At 46.5% G+C, this 14,726-nt stretch overlaps 1 protein-coding gene across 2 annotated transcripts in view; it reads left to right on the plus strand.

Moving 5' to 3' along the window:
* The window catches only part of Eprs1 (glutamyl-prolyl-tRNA synthetase 1), a 54,710-nt gene that overhangs the window by 15,073 nt on the left and 24,911 nt on the right, over positions 1-14,726 (plus strand). The window contains exons 7-14 of one of the 2 annotated variants that reach the window (XM_023566862.2): positions 1,875-2,001; positions 2,598-2,790; positions 4,254-4,425; positions 6,384-6,617; positions 7,614-7,698; positions 8,272-8,331; positions 8,634-8,654; positions 13,955-14,065. In XM_023566862.2, the coding sequence (XP_023422630.1) occupies positions 1,875-2,001; positions 2,598-2,790; positions 4,254-4,425; positions 6,384-6,617; positions 7,614-7,698; positions 8,272-8,331; positions 8,634-8,654; positions 13,955-14,065 (1,003 nt within the window). The remainder of the gene's footprint in view (positions 1-1,874; positions 2,002-2,597; positions 2,791-4,253; positions 4,426-6,383; positions 6,618-7,613; positions 7,699-8,271; positions 8,332-8,633; positions 8,655-13,954; positions 14,066-14,726) is intronic. The other variant, XM_013157568.3, reaches the window with a different exon arrangement.

Consider the following 14,726-nt stretch of genomic DNA (forward strand, 5'->3'; position numbering starts at 1 on the left):
CGGTGTAGTATTTGTTTCTTTCTGACAACTCACAGCCCTTTATTTAAGATAAACGTCTAATTATAGAATAGTTCATAATTAGAGAAAGTTCCAGAAATAGTACAAAAATTCCCTACATATGTAATGCACAGCATTTTCTCTTGCTAATATGGTACACTCATCATAATTAATGAGCCAGTATTGGAGTATTTTTGTTTGTTTGTTTTGTTTTTGTTTCTAGGTGGAGTCTTGTTCCCTGGCCCAGGCTGGGGTCAGACTTCTTGCCTGAGCCTCCCAGATGCTAGAATTACAAGTCCAAGCCACCATGTCTTGCTCAATAGATTATTCTAAATGAAATTTTGTATTTTGGGGAATTTCTTAACTTTTGCCTGATACCTTTTTTTTTCTGTTTGAAGAGCTCCTTTAGGATAACATATGCAGTTCTTTGTTTCATGCAAGAAGTGTTGAGTAATCCTAACTGCACTGCATTGTGCTTGACTATATTAGCTGATTCATATTAACCCTTCTTGAAATAAATCGTTTATCTGGAATGATTGATTTTAAGGATGTTCTGTCTTTCCTATCATATTGTCATCAACTGAGATGTGCCATCAAACCAGGTTGACTGTGTTGTTTGAGTGCTGAGCTTTGTCCCCAGCTCTTACTTTTACTTTTTTATGTTTGAGACAGTCTTGCTACATTTCCCAGCCTGGTTTCCACTCCCCCATCCTCCATCCCCTGCGGCTGAAGTGGCTGGATTTCAGGCATGCACCACCACGAGCCCCTGGGTTACTATTTCATGCATTGTGACTCCCGCTGTTAGCACGGAAACTAATAAAATTAGTGTGAGCTAGTTACTTGTTTCATACCTTGGAGCTTTTGTTTTGCTTTTGTCTTTTGTCTTTTTGAGACAGGGTCTCCCTCTGTAGTTCAGGCTTAACTTGAACTCTCTTCATTGCCCAGGCTGGGCTCAAACTCATGGCAATCCTCCTGCCTTAGCCCTCTGAGTGCTGGGATTACAGGCATGTGGGTACCACATCCAGCTACGGCTGGAAGCTGTGGTGTTTGTTATGGTTGCGTTTGTGTTTTGTTTTTACTCATTTTGATTCTTGCCTGAGGTTTTGTCCAGTCGAGTGTCGTTTAAACATCAGGGGTGTGGAATGTTGCTCTTTGCCCATTGCACTGACCAAGGAATATTTTGGTGAAGTCTTCCTCCACACCCCTCAGAGTCCCCTCATTCCCAGATCCTGATTTGTGGCATGTTAGTGCTGGATGTGACTTTGGAAATCATTGTGTTAAGAGCTTTTTTATTGGCGTTCGAGAAGCTGAAGCTTAGAGAAGCAGCATTGCCCTTCTCTAGCCTTGGCTTCTCACATGCTCCCTGACTCGGTCATTGCAGTAACAGTGGCGGTCTCTGCAGTGTGGGAGCCAAGTGGGAGCCTAGGACATTTCTAGACTCAGGAGCCTCGGATCTCGGGAGAGATGGGCCTCAGGTGGAGGGTTGTGAGGAGTTCCTTCCAGTGAATCATTTTCCTCTTATGGTAAAGAAAGGCTCGGTTAAGGTTGTGATGTATGCAAACACTTCATTCCCTCCTGAGGGTTCATGTGTGGAGCAGGTTCTTACGGTTATGTTATAAATGCTGAACCTTTCTTGTCGCTGTCAGAGTCAAATTTTTTTATAATTCAGCTGGGGTACCCACTAGAAGTTGGGTTTAGGGGCTGGGGATGTAGTTCAGTGGCACAGTGCCTGCCTGGCAAGCATGAGGCCCTGAGTTTGAGTCCTGCTACTAAAAAAAAAAAAGTTGGGTTTAGTTCTCATCTCCTCAAAAAGGTGAGATCTAAGTATTTAGCTGAAACATGTTAATGAGTCTCTCTGTGGCGTGTTTTTGTTTTAGTTACTTACACATTGGGCATGCAAAAGCTGCTCTCCTGAACCAGCACTACCAGGTTAACTTTAAAGGGAAACTGATCATGAGATTTGATGACACAAATCCTGAGAAAGAAAAGGAAGATTTTGAGAAGGTAATTAAAAGCGTAGTGATGACATTTTGCCCGAAAAGTTACTTACTGAAATCAGAGGGTAATCTGGTGCCTTCATAGTATGAAGATCTGTTTTGTTTCGTGGCTGCTTCTCTTGCCTCACTTGTGGGTTCCGTATTTGTGACCTCAGACAAGAAATACAGAACTCTTGTAACAAAAAATAAAATAAATTTTCTTCTCTATTTTAAAATTTACCTAAACACTTTTCCTGTGAGTAACTGTTTTGCTGGAGTCAGGTTTCCTTTTTTTTATGTGGTTTTTAAGTTTATGAATGAAGAAATGCTAAATCAGTACTGGAAACTGATTTTCTCCTATTTTGCCCTGCTTAAAGATGGGGTAAACGACTGTCGCCCGGACGGGAGTCACCAGCTTTTCCAGAGCAGATGGGAAGCTGCATCTTGGAAGTGGGAACCTAATACCATAAATAGCCTTTTATACACCACACAACTCCACAACTGTTTTCAGGCTATTTAAGATTAATAGTGTTTTATTACATGTGCTCAAAACACAGTATCAAGGATTAAAACACACAAGACAATCGAAAGATGCGCTGATGTCACTGTTATTTCTCATTGCAGGTTATCTTGGAAGATGTTGCCATGTTACATATCAAACCAGATCAGTTTACTTACACCTCAGACCATTTTGAAACTATCATGAAGTACGCAGAGAAACTAATTAAAGAGGGGAAGGCTTATGTGGATGATACTCCCGCAGAACAGATGAAAGCAGAACGTGAACAGAGGGTGGAATCCAGACACAGAAACAACTGTAAGGCATATTTAGTATTGCATATCTTTCTGTAAGAGATGCTGATTCTGGATTGAGTCATGTGTTAGTTCATCTCCTAGCAGTCTTTTTTCTTACTCTTGTTTTGTTTTGTTGAGACAGGGTTTTGCTGTGCAGTTAGGCCAGCCTTGCATTCAGTTGTAGCCCAGGCTGGCCTCAAACTTATGGCGGTCCTCTTGCCTCAGCCTTCCAAGTGCTGACACTGCAGACGTGAGCTGCCCCACCCGCTTTTGCACATCTTTGCTTATTACTGTCTTTTTTTTTTTTTTTTAACATCACAGTGTTGTTCCCTTCATTTCCTCCTCAGTCTTCTACATGCATTTATTTCATTTGAAGAATTCCCTCTGAGGTGTTTGTGGTTCTTTTAATTTAAATACTTAGCATTTGCTTTATTTTTTTTTGAGACAGGGTCTCTGTTAGTAGCCCAGGCTGGCTTAGAACTCACGGCAATCCTCTTGCGTCAAGCTCCTAAGTGTTGGGATTGCAGGCCTGTGCCACCACGCTTGCTGTTAACATGTCTGGTGTTGAATGCCCCTGGCGCCACACGTCAGTGTGGTGTGCAGTCCCATATTGCTGTGACTCGCTGCAGGGTCTGGAGACTGCAGGCAGCCTCCAGCCATTACTCCCCGCCAGGCTTTTCCCTGGGCTCTTGGCTGTGTGCGTGGCTGCCGGAGCGCCGCGAAGCATTTAGGCTGTGCCTGTCACTCACAGCTAGCCGTGGACGTGCAGGTGTGCCTGGTTCTTTGAGCGCAGGTGCAGTGGTCAGGTCCTCGCCAGGCTGTGGACAGCATGGCCAACAGTTCTCCCGTCTCCCTGCGCCCGGCCTCAGGGTTCTGGCGTGCGAGGGCCATGGCCACTGGGAGAGGAGAGTGCTTTTTCTTCCCCGTGTGGCCATTTTCTGTCGGCTCTCATTTCCTGCGCTCCACGAGTTTCCTGCTTCTCCCTGGGAGGACGAGGGGACCTTCAGGGAGCCCACGGGCTCAGGCTCTCAGCCCGAGCCGTGTTCTTCAGACGGGCACGGGCTGCAGCGCCAACGCCCGTGGGCCCCCAGGGCCAGGCCAACGCTCTGTCCCCAGGTGTGAGGTGGCAGAGGAAGAGGAGGCGGCTGCTCTGAGGGCCCTGCTGAACGGGGAGGCTGGAGCGCGGCCCGAAGGACCTGTGGTGCTGTGTGTCCTCACCCTGGCGTGCGGGCGGGTGGGCAGGTGGCTTGTCCTCCCCTCCCCTCTCCAGGGAGCCCCGGAGTGCGACCCAGATGCGCAGGCAGGCTCGCTCCTCAGGAGAGGCTGCTGTGCCTTTGGTGGCGGGCTGTAGCCGCTGTCGTCTTTAAGCCCACGGGGTGTGTTTACAGTGCAGTGGGAAAACTGGGATCAAATTATATGACTTTTACAGTAATTTTAATTCTCACCAGCAGTGCCTTAGATAAGCTGTTGTCTGTCACTTTATAGCTGTTGAGAAGAATCTACAAATGTGGGAAGAAATGAAGAAAGGGAGCCAGTTTGGTCAGTCCTGTTGTTTGAGAGCAAAAATTGACATGAGTAGTAACAATGGGTGTATGAGGGACCCCACCCTTTACCGCTGCAAAATTCAGCCGCACCCGAGAACCGGGAGCCGATACAAGTAAGTGTGTCTCTTGTTGCCCACCAGCCCTTCTGCACAGGCGGACGCAGAAGCGTCAGGCCGGCGCCCTGGCTGTCCATCCTCATGTTACCTAGGGTGGTGGCCTTTCCACGAGGCTTTATTCACTTGCCGTGCCTTCCACAGTGGTTATGTGGATTCCAGGTCTCTAGTAGGCTTTTCTCAGACTGCTTCTGTGTGCAGACATGCTCGCTCCTGCCTGGTTTGCTTTTCATGTACCAACCAGGACCCGGCCTCTTGGCTGAGATCAGTGCTTCTCACCCCCAGTAGCTGCGCTCTACCACATGTAAATTGGCTTCTGAAAGTCAGCAGTGTCCATTGCAGAATTATGGCCAGTATTCAAGGTCTGATTAGGTGTTCAAGTTACCAGAGCTTGTGTTTTGTTTTTGTTTGAGGATGAGTTAAACCCAAGGGTTTTGCACAGCTAGATTCTGCTGTACCCCAGATCCTTGTTTTATGTAGTAAACTACAGAATGTTTTTTCAGTACTTTAAAGAAGGAAGTCTACAAATGCCAAATTTATAACTTCTGAAGTAATTGGTGGGTGAAAGTCACACATATATAGCCTGGCTGGCTCCTGGGCCTTTTTTTTTCTTTTTTGTCTTTTTTGAGACAGGGTTTCTCTATGCAGTTCAGGCTGGTCTTGAGCTCATGTTGTAGCCTAGGCTGGTCTCAAACTCGCAAGGATCCTCCTGCCTCAGCTTCCCAGAGTACTGGGATTACAGGTGTGAGCTACCACACCCTGATGGGCCTTTTTCTAACCTTGGGGTACAGATAGGTATCCCCAGACATGGCAAACCCTACACACATGGTTCACACATATGTATTACTGTCACTCTGCTCAAGTGATGGCCCCTTGTATGAATAAACAGATGCTTTGAGAAAGAGATTTTTGGTGTCAGGTGACTGCAAATCATAATGCAGTGGTAGCTTATTTTAAAAACTAGAAGACATAATGCAATACTATAATATTTATAAAAGTGACAAATTCATACTGCATATATGTAACCTTATTGTAAAGAAGTTGTTTTTAAGACTATTCCATTATAAATGGAATTTTAATTAACGTAGTAATTTTCTGTCTTTTTGTAACCTGTGAAACACTTTGCTCTTTGTTTTTTGCTGTTTGGGACCAGGTCTTGCTTTTTCCCAGCTGATCTCATACTGTGATGTTCCTGCCTCAGCCTCTAAAGTAGCTGGGGTGATGGGTGATGGGCACCAGCTAAGTGCATGATTCTGTTCGGTAGTTCTGCAGATTGACCCATGGCCTTGTGTGTGTGAGGCAGGTGCTGGCGTCAAGCAAATGCATATCCTACCCCAATAAATTGTAAGATAAGGTCTCATTAAGTTGCATTGCCTAGTCTTGAACTTGCAGTCTTCTTACCTCAGCCTCCCAAGTAGATGCACCACACCCCATCCAGCTAATGCTGTTGAGTGTACTTAACTGCCTCCCTTTCAAGACCCTTAAGTTTACTGCAGGGCCCCTCGGAGTCCTCCTGCCATGATAAATGTTGGCCATTACAAACATTACAGAATTTACTAAGCGAATATACAATTCTGTATTAAATCACAAATTTTGGCTTTTGCTTGACTATTGAGTGGGCAGCTGACTTTCCAAGGCGTGTTTTAATTTTGAGTATGATGAGTTATGAGACCTGTTGATTTGTTTGTTTGAAACAGGCCTCACTACGTGGTCCAGGCTGGCCTTTAACTCACTGTGTAGCACAGTCTGGCATATGCGTGCAGTCCTCTCGCTTCAGCCTCCTGAGTGGTAGGATCACAGGCGTGAGCCACCACACCTGGCTATTAAAACTTGATGTCTTCTGAGGCAGTCTTAACTTGAAAAGAGTTACGTGTTAGATAAGAATTGCCTCCTGTAACTACTTAATCTGAGAAGCATAGATATTTCATGCTGATTTTCAAAAACATTCTTTTTTTCAGTATTTATCCCACGTACGATTTTGCCTGTCCCATAGTCGACAGCATCGAAGGGGTCACTCATGCCCTGAGGACCACGGAGTACCATGACCGGGACGAGCAGTTTTACTGGATTATTGAAGCTCTGGGCATAAGAAAGCCGTATATCTGGGAATATAGTCGGCTGAATCTCAATAACACAGTGCTGTCCAAGAGGAAGCTCACGTGGTTTGTCAACGAAGGGCTGGTCGATGGCTGGTAGGTGTCACTTTAGCCAGGCCCGATAGACGAGCAAAGGTGCGGAGCACTGGGGCTTTCTCGTTGCTGTGGCCCGGGAGGGGCGAGCGGAGGAGGCGGGCAGTGGAGAGGCCCACCCCACGCACAGGCCCTGCTGTCCTGCAGGGGCCCTGGAGCCTCATGTGCAGCTCCGCAGAAGGTGAGGACTCTGTGGCTCTGCTGGCCTGGGGACTGTGTCCCGTGCTGCTGTCTGTGGTGCCAGCTCTTTGAGCAAGACCAGGGGAAGCGGGGGTTGAGGGACCTCTGCCTATCACAGAGGGCTGTCTTGTTGTGAGGCTGTTTTCCAGGGCCCTTGGCACCTGCATGGAGGCAGGAGGGTTTCTGTGCACACAAGTGCACTATGTGGGGCTTTCCCGAGAGACAATGGGAGAGCAGAGGTGATCGCAGCTCATGTGAGTTGTCCCGCTCCTGCGTCTAGCACGTAGTTTTAATCAATAAGAGTTTATGTGTTAGTTCCTATTAGTGTCAACAAATAGTGACCAACAAATGCATTACAGAATACGGATGTTACGCAGTTTTACTGTGGAGCCGAACTTGGTAAAAGGCAGTAGGAGGCATCCCTACAGACTGTTAATAATCTGCCTCCCTTTGGACATGTGTTCACACATCTCTTGCCAGATTCTTGGGGTCATGTTAGAATAGAGACCTTGAAAGTGTAATATATACAATAAAATAAAAATGTACTAATGCATGGGTTTTCCATATTGGAAAATACAATTGTATCTTTTTAAAATGCACTTTCACTACTCCCAAAGTGCACTTGTTATTGCAGTGTTTGCCTAGAAGGCAGCAGCTTTTCCTTGAGCTTGGGCTCATGGAGCTGTCTAGGTTCACATCTGAGCTCTTCATCCAAATATTACATGAGCTGCATTCAGTTTGCTGCTGACAGATGCCTGTTGCTGTCTGCATCCAGCCATGTTAAAAACCCCTTGGAGCTTACCCTTGTCGCACTTCCAGGGACGACCCCAGGTTCCCCACGGTGCGTGGCGTGCTGCGCAGAGGGATGACGGTGGAGGGGCTGAAGCAGTTCATCGCTGCCCAGGTGAGCCCGGCCACTTTCCAGCCCTCGATCGGTGTTTCCAGGAGCCTTTCATACTCCTCAGTTATTGCTGTCCCTGTTCTTCTGTTCCCTGTATGTACGAGGGAAGAATTGCTTTTTTTTTTTTTTTTTTTTTTTTTTTTGTCTTTTTGAGACAGGATCTCGCTATGCAGCTTAGGCTGGCCATGAGTTTACTTTATAGCCCAGGCTGGTCTTGAACTTGCTGTGATCCTCCTGCTTCAGCCTCCCAAGTGCTGGGATACAGGAGTGTGCCACCATGCCTGGCAAGAATGGCTTTTTAAGGGAATAAAGTGAACAGTATCTGTCCTTGTGAGTGGTCGGGGGTGTCCTGAGCTCCTAAGTTCGGGGACAGACGAAGGCATGCTAGCGTTTTACCCACGAAGTATCTGGCACTGAATGACCAGTCTGTAGCCCGAGCTGTGACAGTGCCCTGGGCCGGGTGCACACCTTGCGTTGGAAGTAGACTTGCAGAATGTATTGAGTTTGTTTCTAAGCATGCTGAAATTCTGCGGAGTACTTCCCGACCTTAAAGTAACTTTACTGTTGTTTCTCAAGGGCTCCTCACGTTCAGTTGTGAACATGGAATGGGACAAAATCTGGGCATTTAACAAAAAGGTACGTGTGTGACTGTCATCCACTCTGAGTGTCTCCGAGTCTTGGTTGACATCTGTGTGGAAATCAGTGTGCTTCCCCGTAGCAGAGAGATGTGTGAATAGTGGGATCATTTTGCAGACTTTCAGGAAAATGGAATGTTTCCCTGTTGCGAATACGTTACCAAGGCATTCAGCCTAATAACTACCCCATGAGTAACTGTCATTGAGACGAACCAACCTGGACTTGGGAAACTTGGGAAGCGGTGATAGCTTTTTCTTAAAATCTTTTATGAACACTCTGCATTTCATTTTTCTGCTTTCAAGCTGCGAGCTCTCTGTAAGAAGGTATTACTTACTGCTTTTATTTGCCTTAGCTTTGAGCACATTCCATGTCACAGTCTGAGACGTTACACACTGGGAAGCACAATCACATTTCTACAAAACCTGTGCTGGTGCACACATGTTGAAAATGCACTCTTCTAGTTGTATAATACGTGTCCTCTGGTCTTCGTGGCAAAGTAAAGACTTTCAGCTTCATTCTGCCGTCCCTGAGTGCTGAGAGGATGTGGAGTTTTAAAACTACTATTTCCCCGAGTTGCATTGAAGGTTCCTCAGCCATGACCCCTGTCTTTCTGGGTCCAGCCATTTTTTAAATAAAGCATGTTCTTAACTGAAAATCAAGTGAGGAATGTTGCACACTGGCACTGCCGCCTCCTGTTGGAAGTGGATGCTGGACACCATAACCAGGCAAATCGTCCTGATACCGTGTGTGGACTCAGCTCTGTGATTGTGTCCTGGGAGCCCTGTGTCGGGGTTGCTGCCTGAATGTGCCAATGTCTTGCCTCCAGAAGTAGTTGCTTGTGTCGCATGTGTCTCAGATTTTACTTATTTTTGTGTCTAGTCATTCTTGAAACCTAGTAGAGCTAATTGGTTTTTTCTGTTGCTGCAGTTACTAATGGTACATGAATGGAATTTACAAGCAAAGTGAACATCGACCTGCCTCTCAGTGTATTTAAAGGTTTACACTTTCATGCATTATATATTGATTGACAGCAGTCTGGATAAATGTCCAGAGAGTTTTTAAGTCACAGGTGTATGTTGAGGTTAAGACTTTGAACTCTGTTTCACTTGAAGTAACTGTGCCGGGTCTGTGGAAGATGAGCATGCACACCTCCGTCCCTCCTTGTGTGTCCTCTCCCCCAGGAGGTGCTTTCACTTCTTTCGAGGGGCACTATTTTGGCCCTTGTTGCCCACACCACTATCTGAGACGCCAGTTGCTGCTCTGCTGTGGTGCTCGGCCTCCTCTGTTATCCTCCCTCGATTGCTGAAGAGGATTTAGGTATTTACTTTTCTCTTCACCTTTTGCTATCTGTGTAGTTGATTGTTTCGTTTTACCTCTCATTTGCATACTTCTCTAAATTTTTCTCAGAGTCCAAGAGTCGACTCACTTTCCCGCCAAGAATTTCATGCACCTCAGCTGCTCTTGCAGGTGCATCGTGGGGACATCTCTGCCGCAGCCTTTGGCATTGCTTATGGGTCTAGGTTAGTGGCACAGTGGCTTTGGAGGCACAGCAGGCTGCCCAGCTCTCTCTTTATCCTCTGGGAGTTCCCTTTGCTTTTGTCCAGCATTGCGTTGCCTGCTTTCTGGCTTGTTCTTGTTGATTTTGATCTGATTGAGGCTAGGGTTCGCTGTGTTATGCAGGCTGGTCTCAGTTCCTGGGCTCTGACAGTTGTGCTGTCTCAGCCTCCTGAGCAGCTGGGACTGTGGCACCTGCCACCCTCCCCGGCCATGCCTTCGTTTTCCTAACCCTCCTCGTTTGCTGTACTCCTGGAACCTCTCTGAGACAGGGAGATTAGGGTGAAGACTTTTGAGACCTTGTGCGGGACCTGGTTTTGGTCTGGGATGCTGAACTGAGCCCAGGGCCCTTTGACATGTTTTGCTCTGAGACAGGGTCTCACCAAGTTGCCCAGGGATCTGAACTTGTAGTCTTCCCCTTCAGCCTTCTGAAGTTCTGGATGCTTGGGTGCACCCAGGGCTGGCTCTGGCTCTCTACCCTGATCCTTGGCCTTTAGGAGGAGCCTTTCTGCAGTCTACTCCCTTCTGTACCCAGGAGGACTGTGGCCCAGCCAAGACATACGCACTTCCGCTGTGGGGCGCTGCCCAGGATTTTCTCTTCCTTTGCTTCCTTTCCTTCTGAGCTGGAGGCCAAACCCTCCTGCCTGTGGTGTGGAAAGAACGGCCACCACCCCGTGCCCTCCACACTGGGCTGTGCGCCCCTTCTTCCCAGAGTTCTCTGGAGTTCTAGACGGGCACCCAGTTTCGCTTTGCTCTTGTACTTTCTAGTTTGTGTTTGGGTTCTATTTTCTGGTAGATCTACTCAACTTCATTTGCCTACCCTCTCTTTCATTCATGATACCGTATTTCCAAGATTTCTTTGAATTTTAAAAAGACTTCTTATTTATATAATAATACTGAGTTTTTGCTGGTTATGGTGGTACACACCTGCCATCCTAGCTACCTGGGAGGCCAAGGAGGAACATTGCAACTTTGAGGCCAACCTGGGATACTTAGTGAAACCCTTCTCAGATTAAAAACTCAGTGTTAGTGTTAGAGTACCCTGTGTTCAATCCCTGGCACTGCCAAAAACAACTTTCTTTTTCCTGTAGTGTGTCTTTCCTGCAGGTTGGTCCTTTTGGCTTCTCTCTTTTATACTAAGGCAGTTCTCCGATGCCGGTTAGCTTTGGTTCTCTGCCCAAATTTAATGCTGGAGGCTGCAGGGGTGATCAGAAGGCACAAAGGCAACAGTTGAGCTTCCCTGCGGGTTGACCAGGTGGGCCAGCTGGGAAGCTTTCGTGTTGGTAACTTCTGACTCTTCATTGGGGTGAGCAGCGCTTCCAGAGGCATTTGCTGTGGTGGCCTCCTGCAGGAAGGCAGAGGGGAGTTGGGAGGGCTCTTCCTGTCCATCCCCTTCGCTTGCTCCCCGTCCTTAGTCAGGTCCTTCCCCTAGCTCCTCCCGCCACTTCCTCCTGGAGCATGGCCGAGAGTGGGTGGGGGCAGGTGACACCTAGCAGTGTGCAGCAGAAGTACCTGGTGCTTCTCAGCCTCCAGAGTTTGTCACACTGTCCTCCGGGTTCTTCCCTCCTTCATGGTTCTTGCCTTTGAACAACCAGACCCTTCTCATCTTTAGTGGTGATGTGGGCGGAGGTAGAAATAGAGAAATCCTTTCAGTCTGCTTTGATTATGCTTGAGTGTGGGTTAGTCCATCCTTAGTGTCACCTTACATAGTCTTTTTTTTTTTTTTTTTTTCGTTTTTATCGGTACCAGGGATCGAACTCACGACTGCCTGCTTGCAAGGCAGGCGCTTATGCCATTGAGCTAAATCCCCAGCCCCCTTAGTGTCATCTTCAAAGCACAAATGCCTGGCATTTGGGTTGGTAGTGAGGCGGAGGCACAGGCATTCCAGTTGTGTGCTGGTTTTGTTGGCTTGGCTTTGCATCTTGCCAGGAAAGTGTGTAGAGTTTGTGTGTCAGGGTTACATGTGCTTTCGTGGGGTCCACGTTAACAAGGTGCATGGCCTTTGCTGCCTTGGTAGACGGCATCTCAAAGGCTGGCTTTGCATTAGCCTCACTCATTTTCTTCTTGGTTTTACTCACATGTTAAACTTTCCAGTCCAGGCAGAAAAGGCACAGCTTTAAGGTGTTCATTCAAAGCTGTTATTATTGTCAACCTTCCTTTACTGCTTTGATTTTTAAACTTGATGTAGTATTTTAGTAGTAAAGTAGCAGTTTTCTACAAGGATCATCCCATTCTCCTTCTGTCTGCCCTCAGCTGGTCAAGTGTGTACAGACTGTCTCCCTGGCTCGCAGTGGGAAGCACTGTAGTGTATCCTACTGCTCTATGTGTGGAAGGAAGTGGTTATGGCGAGGGCGAGTTCCATCTGGAGCTGTGCTCTCTGCAGTCTGTTCCTGCCCTGTCCTCTGTCACAACACCTCTTGGCACCTTTTAGGACTCTGGGGAGTAATTTGAAGACCACTGCTCCAGAGGTTTTAATAATTATAATATTGGAGTTGAAAAGGAATTGAGTTTTTTAGTTTAAGGTTTCTCAAACTTGCCTGACCCTAACTACCCTTGAAAGCCTGTTAGATCAGTTTCCAGGCTGTATTGCAGACCGTTTACATCATCGTTCTGTTCTGTTCTAGCATGTTTTCTTAATTCTCTGCCTTTTGCAGTGTTGCTGGTTGTAGAGGGCTTGACCCAGTGCAGGTGCTTCGCCACCAAGCAGCACCTCAGCCTCAGAACCCCAGTTCTGTGCTAACCCTGGCCTTGCCACTGATTAGCCCACTGTGCGAAACAGGCTTCAGCTCCTTGTCAGCCCAGGACACTGAATTGAGGTCCTAGGACAGGGTTGTCTTCAGCTTCTTTGAATGAGTTTCCTCTTACTGGCCTAGCCCTAAATTGAGTACTGCTGTCAGAGGTTAAATCTCAGTCAGTGGACACTGAAAGAAGGGCCCCTTAGTTAGAATGACCTTTAGATTTAGATGTCAAAGGAAGAGTTGACCAGTGAATTTAGAGGCGCTGGGTGATGTGGTGTTTGGAATTTGAAACCTTTTTTTGGTTTGATTTTTTTTTTTTTTTGTACCAGGAATCAAACTCATAACCTTGCGCTTGCCAGGCAGGCGCTTACCCTGACCTCCTGAGGATGGCTTCCTTTTTCCAGTGTTCATAGTTTCTATATCTATCTTCTAGAAGATGCACAGTATCCTTCACCCTTCTAAATGAGAAAATAACCGTTATTTTACTTAGCTGTTTGACCTTACATTTGCTTTTACCTGTATTTTTCACCCAATATTTTATATAGTACCCTCCCTCTATAATAGAAACACTCCATTATGACGGGTCTTCATGAGTAATGTTAATGGTGAGGTGGGAGAAGGGTTCCCCCTACCGTTTAGGAGGTAGAACAGATGGTTGAGGAAGTGGAGGGCGTATCTGGGAATACTTCTAGTTTACCTGTCATACCCGGCCTTTGCTAGGCCCTGGGAACACACTGGTCCTGTGTATTAATTCACAGTGAAGGTACTTTGTCCAAAATGTTTGGGACCAGAAGTGTTTCAGATTTCAGATGTTTGGTTCATGGATGCCCAGCCTGTATGTTACATATTTTACTTTTCATCTGGGGAATTGCCTTACTATAGTGACTAATGAATGCCGTTCTGGCAGTGTGTTGGCTGACACTGGTTATAGAAATGATACTGAAATCCAGATACATGGGTCCTTTAAAGTGGACTTCTCCAGCAGTGTATAATCGAGTACCTCATTTACTTTTAGGGATTGATACAGAGCCCACAGCACTCTTCCTCAGGTGCCAGCTGTAAAGGTTATTTTCAGAATATTTCTAATTGGTTTCTTTTCATTTGCCAAGAGTCATTTTTGGCAAGGAACTATAAATCCTTCATGTCATCTTGTCTTATGGTTGTTTTTCTTTTGTCTATTTGACAATTACTTATTACTGAAGCAGTGTCAGATGAACCGAAGAATTAGTAAATGCAGTAACAAACAAAGCCAGTTGCCCGTGCTGTGCTGTCTCTTGGTGTGCATGGGGGGTCCGAAGTCTCCGCTGTAATGTGGACTGTGTTGATTGCAGGTCATTGACCCTGTGGCCCCGAGGTACGTGGCACTGCTGAAGAAGGAAGCAGTCCCTGTGAACATCCCCGAGGCACAGGAGGAGATGAAGGAGGTGGCCAGGCACCCAAAGGTCTCACCAGGGTTTTTATCTTTAAAAGGAGGAGCCAGATAATAAAAACAAGAACTGTGCTTTCATGGCAGTAGCATTATTTGGGAATAATTTTTTTTCACTATTACTTGTCAAGATTTGACACCGATTGAAATAAGTGTTTCTGTGGGTTTTACCCTGAAATGTGTTCTTCATCGCATATCGCCCAGAAGAATTGTTAAGCCTGGTGCTTTCTTTCTGTTCTGCAGCCACAGCATAGTGTGAGACACTCAGCCCTTCCCAGAGTCACTGTGAAGGGAGAGGTGCAGTGTTCCTATCTTCAGACGGACTCCGCCAAGCATTCTGTTTAACTTGACCTTTGAAGGTGGTCCCTGCACCTCTGCAAAGCAGAACGTTAGACTCACTAGTACTGAGTCACAGTGTGACTTGAGAGTCTGCCGTGGTGAATCAGCAACCTGTTGCAGAGATTATTTTCGAAGTATCAGTGGAATCTGTCCATTTAAATTCTGATTACAGATCTCAAGTATAGATAGTTCTTTTTAGTTAAGACATGATTATCACCTTGGGTGCTCACGATGACTGACTTGAGAGATTTAAAGCAAAAATTGGAATAACTCACCTCTGTGTTAGATTCGTAGACTTGACTCGCTTAGGGAGTACACATACTGGGAGAGCTGTCAGC

The sequence above is a fragment of the Cavia porcellus genome, unplaced genomic scaffold, assembly GCF_034190915.1.
Source record: "Cavia porcellus strain 051 isolate PalLab524CR breed Dunkin Hartley unplaced genomic scaffold, mCavPor4.1 scaffold_26, whole genome shotgun sequence".
NCBI lineage: Eukaryota > Metazoa > Chordata > Mammalia > Rodentia > Caviidae > Cavia > Cavia porcellus.